General features: G+C 47.3%; 1 protein-coding gene and 1 non-coding gene across 2 annotated transcripts; both read left to right on the top strand.

The window, feature by feature from the left end:
* The first annotated feature begins 565 nt into the window (after positions 1-565).
* On the top strand, positions 566-2,252 carry LOC124687408 (DNA-binding protein MNB1B-like). The gene is made up of 7 exons (XM_047221190.1): positions 566-623; positions 722-814; positions 936-993; positions 1,093-1,137; positions 1,575-1,652; positions 1,734-1,832; positions 1,933-2,252. The coding sequence occupies exons 1-7, from the start codon at positions 583-585 to the stop codon at positions 1,948-1,950; spliced, it is 432 nt and encodes a 143-aa protein (XP_047077146.1). The 5' UTR covers positions 566-582; the 3' UTR covers positions 1,951-2,252.
* A 2,413-nt stretch (positions 2,253-4,665) lies between these two features.
* Positions 4,666-4,737, top strand: TRNAT-CGU. Its single transcript has one exon. It is a non-coding gene; the product is annotated as a tRNA-Thr (tRNA).
* The last annotated feature ends 2,763 nt before the right edge of the window (positions 4,738-7,500 follow it).

Here is a 7,500-nt window from a genome sequence, read left to right as displayed (position 1 = left end):
TAAAAATTAATTTGAACATCTTTTTTTGTGTGCGATTTTTTGAGTTTGAATAAAGCACATGGCCGGCCTCGTATACGCTTGGTTTGGCGATTATTTCGATATCCACAGGTAAACGGAAACGGACGCAGCCCGTCGATTTTAAGGTCTAACTTACGTCGACCCGTTGGAGATTCCTAAATAGCTAAAAGAATATTTCACTTAATTGTGGATGTTAAACCTGAGATTTTTTATATTATCCTTTCCACAGCGTTGGTGAAGAGGAGCCCAACATAAGTTCTTTCTAGTAGCATGACATTCGGCCCAAGCATTGTTTGGTTGTCACGCCCATGGCACGGCCTGCTTTCTGCACCCACGCGTCGCGTTTTGTGCACCCACCATCCCATCGCTGTCCCTTTCCCCTGTTTCACGCACGCACATCCACGCGGCCCCGCACCGCACAACGGCTCGCACCACAAAGCCAACAAACCCAGCAGGCAGCCCCCTTTCCCTTCACCCCAAACCGGCCTCGCCTCCGTCCTGTCCCCTGCAAAACCCTAGCTCCCAACCTCCCAACCCGCTTCCGGCGGCACCACCACCACCACCATGAAGGGCAAGGCCGACGCCTCCACCAAGGGCGAGGGCAGGTACGATCTCCGCTTCTCGTGAAACTCTGCGAGAAACAGCGTGCACGGATCTCTTCCGTGGCCGAAACCGTTCACATCTATGTTCTCGTTTCCCGCAGGCTCAAGGCCGCCGGCGGCGCCAGCAAGAGGAAGAAGGCCGCCGCTGCCGCTGGCAAGCCCAAGCGCCCGCCCTCCGCCTTCTTCGTCTTCATGTGAGCCCTTCGACCCCGAACCCGCCCACCCATCTCCCAGATCTCCAGATCTGTTCTGCATTCTCGTCCAACTTTTGCTTTCCCCTCGGTTGTTACCGTATTTTCCGTTACTGTTTTGCAGGTCTGAATTCAGGCAGGAGTACCAGGCGGAGAACCCTGGCAACAAGAGCGTCGCCAACGTGAGCCACCTTTTACTTTTTTTTTTCTCTTTTTTTTTCGTTTATATATATATATAATTATACATCTCAGTTTTTTTTTTCTCCATGCTGAATTATTAGGTGAGCAAGGCGGCAGGGGAGAAGTGGCGCGCTATGTCCGATGAAGTGAGTGCATCTTGCAATGCTCAAGCTAGTCTCTCAACACATCCTCACTAGTGCACAATGTCTGTTCCTGTTTGAACGTACCTGAGTTGCATATCTATTAAGTAGAACTTCTGCTTATTTCGTTCTGTCAGTGCCTATTTGGTTGAAAAGGACCACTTGCAGCTAAATAGCTAAATGAAACCTACATCTTCAATTGTTTTATTTGAGAGACGCCTATGACTAATTGTTATTAGGTTATAGGTGACATACCATTACAATTCTGTTTATTGTGTTGTCAGTTCATCATATTTACCTGAAAAGGCTCACTTGCAACTAAATAGTTAACTAGAACTTGCATCTTTAATTGATTTAAGCCCTATGGCTAATTTCTATTAGGTTAGGCGACACCACGATTATGTGGAGTATATTTGGTTTAATGACCCTGTTAAATTTGTTAGGACAAAGCACCTTATGTTGAGAAGGCTGGGCAGAAGAAGAAGGACTACGAGAAGACCAAAGCCACCTTCGAGAGCAAGGTAAACCTGGGATATGTAGTGACACGCTTGGTTGTAAAGTTCTAAAGTTTAGTGCTAATTTGAAATCTCTGATTCCTTCAGGAGAGCGCGAGCTCCAAAAAGGCCAAGACTGCTGATGTTGAGGAGGGCGAGGGCTCTGATAAATCCAAGTCTGAGGTCGAAGATGATGGCAGTGACGAGGTTTGTGAAACAACCAGTTTGGTTGATGTTTTGAGTGCCAATCAGAGTTACACCTTGTAGCGTTGTTCATGATAATAATTTTATAATCTCTTGTGTGCAGGAGGACGATGACGAGTAAATAGTGTATCTGAGCATGAGGTAGCAAATTGGGTCTTGGGTCCCCAGTTAGTTTACTAATTTGCTGTCCTCTGTTTTAGATGATGGAAGTCGAAGTAGAATGTTGCGTCTTTGTGTGAGGGGGACCCTCTTAGAGTTATGGACTCATGGTTTGAGAAGTTGTTTTAGTAATGTTTTAGCAGAGAAAAAGCCAAATGCTACTATAGCTGTCCTGTTGCTTTTCTTCTGCTAATCACCTGTGTAAGAACTGGTTTTTCATTCGCTAATCTGATGACTACTGCCCAGCCATTGGCTCTTAGTTAATTTCATGATACATTTGGCATGATATGTTTACTTTGTGGCATGTTGGTCAGTTGAATGCGCGCTGCTGAATCTGTCTGCTCTGTATGACCTTTTGAGGTTCAGTAACTCGCTAGAGCTCTTTTACTTACCACTTTACCAGCCAAGTCTGTTGGTATTTGCTAGAGTTGTTTCGTAGCTGCAGGGTAGGAAATATGTTACAGGCTTGTGATGTTAGCCCTCCTGATGAACTATTCAGAGTGGGTCGCGATCAAGTCTGATGATTAACGCTGGCGAAACTGTGCAGCATGGAAAGAAAAATCTTCCAGATGATCGTGAAAATATTTCACGTTTGGCTGTACTGTTTGTTTAGTTTCAATATAGATCGTGTAGCATAACTGTTAGTGTGATGTTTGTGAATTGGCAGCTGTTGCTCCTTTCGCACAGCATAACATTGCTGCTTGGTGTGGTTTGTTGGTTTTCAAGCTGGTAGCATCAAGCACCGATTGCTGCGGGTTTGCATCAGGCGTCTCTATTTGGTGATCTCGACTCCAGCAGCTGATCATTTGCAAGCGCTAACTGTAGGCGTGAATAGCTGTTTTCATTTCCTGGATCGCGTTGGCCTATTGGTGTTGCGAGGAGAGAGGAGATGCCATGTTATGAAGCGTGTCTGAAACAGCCAGTCTCTTTTGTCCCAACATAGAACAGTTAAAGCACATAAGTTTGGTTCGCTTTGTAACATAAACCGTTTACAGCGGAAACATTGACATGTCACGCTGCCAACTTTGCGTTAGGCTAGCCATAATGCTAGTATTATTCACATTGATCTCACAAAAATACTGATGTGGCAACTAATTAAGGAGAAGAGAGGAGATTAGAATAACATAGGTAAATACCGTATCATAGCAAGCAACGTGAAAAGTTAATGCTAAACAAATCTTGTACACAAATTTAAACAATAAATATAGCATGACTATGATACTATTCCATGATACTACCCACTATAGAGATAGTATCAATACTTACAACTATGACCAGCCTTAGAGGGGCGTTGCCACCCAGCCGTGTTTCCGGGACGCTGTTGCTTCGTGCCGCGTTAGGGGTCATCGCTACCCAGCCGCGAACCCAAATAAAAGTGTATTATTTTTTAAATTTAATTAAAAGTAGTCGAATTCATTCAAACTTATATATTACATGGATTTGAATGAAATTCGATAAAATTTAAACCTAAAACTAATCTAGTAGTACTTGCGGCGCCCAGAGGGTCATAGTACTGGTGAAAGTTGTACTGCTTGCTGTGCTCGTTGAGGGGCTCGTCCTTCACCGCGACGCTGGGCCCAGCTTCACCGTCGTGGGTGAGGTCGACGATCGGCATGCGTCACGGATGGACATGGCAATCACCACGTTGATGTCACCTCTCCAGGCGTCCTTGTCGTTCAACGATGCCATGAACGCCGCGTTCAGCCCCGGGCAGTCCTCGGGGTCGTCACTGCTGGCAACGAGACGCTTCACTACGCCGTCTGGAAAACCCGGCAGACCATTAACGTTGCTTGACCAGAGGTAGGCAACGGGTTTTGGACTTCTGTGTCAATGACGCGTCGGAACCGCCACTCGCGATGCGGTTTCGTGCTCTATCCGCCGCGTCCGAACCATCCCTCTGAAGTGGGGACAACCTCGAGGCGCCGGACAACGTATTAAGCCACGCCGAGCGAAAAGAACTTTCGAAACGCGAGACTGAGGCCGATTAAATATCATGCCCGTTCCAGAAAGTTTTAGGAACGAATGGAGATGCTCTAAGGATGTCGACGGATAAGCCAGCGCCCAGGGCAAGCGTTATTGCAGGCCACTGGTCGTAACTTGGTTAGATCGCCCTCAAAAAAAAAAAAAAAAAACTTGGTTAGATCGCAACTGCTAGTCAGCGCCCTGGGCATCCTTGTCTTCCCCTCCCCTGCCCAGTGCCCACCTAGTAAAGTCCCGGGAGGCGAGGTGCGCCGCTGGCGCGCTCATATGATTTTCTCCGTTTGCAGAGAAGGAATTTGTTAACATTACAACTGCAACCAAAGAATTTTCAGTTCGCCTGATCACATTTACATTGACAGCGTAACTTGATTCTGTTAACGTTTATGTTGCCTTTGCCTTTCACGAACCAAACACTTTCTTAGCTCCTCGTGTTCAACATGCACTTGTCCACATTGCGTGAGTGCAACCACTTTTCGTGTCGAGGGTTATCAGTAACAAGTGCTGCATTATGTTCTAAACGTATTCCCGGAAAACACGGCCAAAGTATGTTCAGATAGGGGATATGGAGCAACGGGAACAGCCAAAGTTTTTCGAGTCGCGCCTGAAGAGCGAGCATAGCTGTATAGGAATTCGGAAGTGAGAGAATGGGTGCACCTTGTCACTCTATTTAGCTTTAAATTTGAGAATGACCAATCGGGCTTCCGTAGCATAGTGGTATTGCGTCCGCTTCGTAAGCGGAAGGCCGTGAGTTCGATCCTCACCGGGAGCACTTTTTTTCTTGATTTTGGCCATCGTTTTATCCTCTTCCTTGCTTTTATAAAAGACCCCGTTTCTAACCAGTTCTTCTTAATTTTGGTTTTAATACTCTATAAACTGTACCTAGCAGACATTTAGAGAAGTAGACCCCTCCCCAATTGCATCGAAATTTTGACAAAAGAGACCACCTGCCCCAATTCATTGACAAAAAGGACCACCTGTGAGCCAAATTGACAAAAAAGACCACCTTGTGTGTGGCGGCAGCGCCCTGGGCGACACGTGGAGGGTGCCGCCGGACCGGGTGGCGGCAGGGGCCCGCCGTCGAAGTGTGTGGCGGCACGTTAACCGCCGCCGCTCGCCGGTCGAGCCGCCGTCCGTCGAGGTGGGCCATGCCGCCATCGCATGGGGCGGCAGGGTGACGTGGAGGATGCCTCCACACCCGGTGGAGGCAGGTCCCGCCATGACCACGCGCAGGTCGTCGCCCGGCCGACAATCCTCATCGGGAGCACTTTTTTTCTTGATTTTGGCCATCGTTTTATCCTCTTCCTTGCTTTTATAAAAGACCCCGTTTCTAACCAGTTCTTCTTAATTTTGGTTTTAATACTCTATAAACTGTACCTAGCAGACATTTAGAGAAGTAGACCCCTCCCCAATTGCATCGAAATTTTGACAAAAGAGACCACCTGCCCCAATTCATTGACAAAAAGGATCACCTGTGAGCCAAATTGACAAAAAAGACCACCTTGTGTGTGGCGGCAGCGCCCCCAGGCGACACGTGGAGGGTGCCGCCGGACTGGGTGGCGGCGAGGGCCCGCCGTCGAAGTGTGTGGCGGCACGTTAACCGCCGCTGCTCGCCGTCAGGCCGCCATCCGTCGAGGTGGGCCATGCCGCCATCGCATGGGGCGGCAGGGTGACGTGGAGGATGCCTCCACACCCGGTGGAGTCAGGTCCCGCCATGACCACGCGCAGGTCGTCGCCCGGCCGACAACCACGGTGGAGGCGAGTGCCCGACCGACCGCGCATGCGAGGAAGCTGTGCAGCACTGATTTTTATGCTGTGATTGATCTGCTTTTTCCTGCTTTAACTGTTGCAAATTACCTGCTTTCGGTGGTCTAGCTTTTGCTGATTATGGAATCTGTCGAGGTGAGCTGATTATATAAGGCTCTTACTGTCTGCTGAGTATCTGCACTCTCACTATCAGCATACTCTTTCTCTTCGTGCACTTTAGTTTTTGCTCACGTAGTTGATGTCTTCTGCTGGCTGCCCAAGAATTCTTAGCTGATTCATTGTTTGCTCAAGTGTTTGCTCAATCAGAGATATCAAGGTAAGGATTTAAACAAGAAAGCATGATCTATTTTATTTATGTAGTTAGAACCTAATTAGTTATGTACTATAATTAGTTTGATTAATGCATGTTCTGTAGTTGCATGCAAAATTTGCATGCATAGCTAGACGAAGGTTGTTTACACATGGATGCAATCATTGCACCATTAACTAGCTCCGTTCATACCTGCATGCAAACACACAACAAACAGCCAGCTTCCGTTCACACCTGCGTGCTTAGTTTTACACCGAAGGGACTCGCTAAGTACTAGACGAGAATTAAATGATACATGCCTAAACCAGCAGGGAGAAAAGAAACTGCATGGTGGGCAGATGGTGCCGGTTAATCTGGTCCGGAGGGAGTAGAACGACTGTAGTCATTATTGAGTAATATATTAGGACATGCAACATGTAATTAGAACGTACATAGCTAATTGAATTTGCGAACTAGAGATTATGTTTTATGTATGCAACATGCGAAAATATATAGACTGTGATTTTATGTGCGTAGAAATATATGACGTAGGAATAATCAACTTCTAATTAGATTAAGTGATGGTGCATATTCGGACGAATATTATGTAATTCTGTTAAAAATATTAAATATGGTGTTGTGTTATGATTATTTAGAAATGTTAATCACATGTTAAATATTGTTGTGTTGTAATCTAATATAATTTTAAAAATATGGTTGTGCGGTAGGTACGATGGAAATTTTGTTAGTGTTTTATGGAGACGTCGTACGCGACGAATTTTGTGGTGTCGATGTGTCGCGCTGCGACTCGATGAAAGTTGTAGTGACAGATATGGTCAATAGAGAATTTTTGGATGTTAGAAGATGCATCCGAGCACAGTTTGGGCGTGAGATGCGGGGGAAGAAGATGACCGTTGAGGCTCTCATCATCGTACGAGGGAATGATGGGACACCTGCCCGATGGGGTTTGCGGGAGGTAAAGAGTGATAGAAATTGGGGTACGTACATGAGGTTTGCAAGCACACCTGGTGCTGCTATGTACGGAGAGCCCATGGTGTATGTTCAGTTTATATCAGGTGATGATGGTGCCGGAAGCAGTACCGACGCTGGTGAAGAGGAGATGGCCATCATCATAGGACCGAGCACCGTTCAATCGGACCATTTGGCCCTGACTGCAGCATGCATGATAGGCCAATCAGAGCAAGCGGCACTGACTGCAGGCCATAGCACCGGCCCATCGGAGCAGATGGTCGCCCGGCTTTGCTCGCCGAGCCAGGATACCGGTCCGCGTTCGTTGATATTAGCGAGCGTGTGGAGGGACTCGCCGGAGGCATTGGACGATGACGCTCGTTCTTCTTCGTCTGAATCCTCCTCGGACGAAGAAGGTCCCGGTCCTTCCCGGAGGGCGGTTGCGGCACCAATGGACCCTGAGTTCTTAAAAACAATGACCATCAGCAATGAAGTCCACTCTGTTCCAGG

Source organism: Lolium rigidum, chromosome 2, assembly GCF_022539505.1.
Source record: "Lolium rigidum isolate FL_2022 chromosome 2, APGP_CSIRO_Lrig_0.1, whole genome shotgun sequence".
Taxonomy (NCBI): Eukaryota; Viridiplantae; Streptophyta; class Magnoliopsida; order Poales; family Poaceae; genus Lolium; species Lolium rigidum.
The sequence above is the reverse complement of the archived record's forward strand: the minus strand, read 5'-3'. Positions and strand labels throughout refer to the sequence as shown.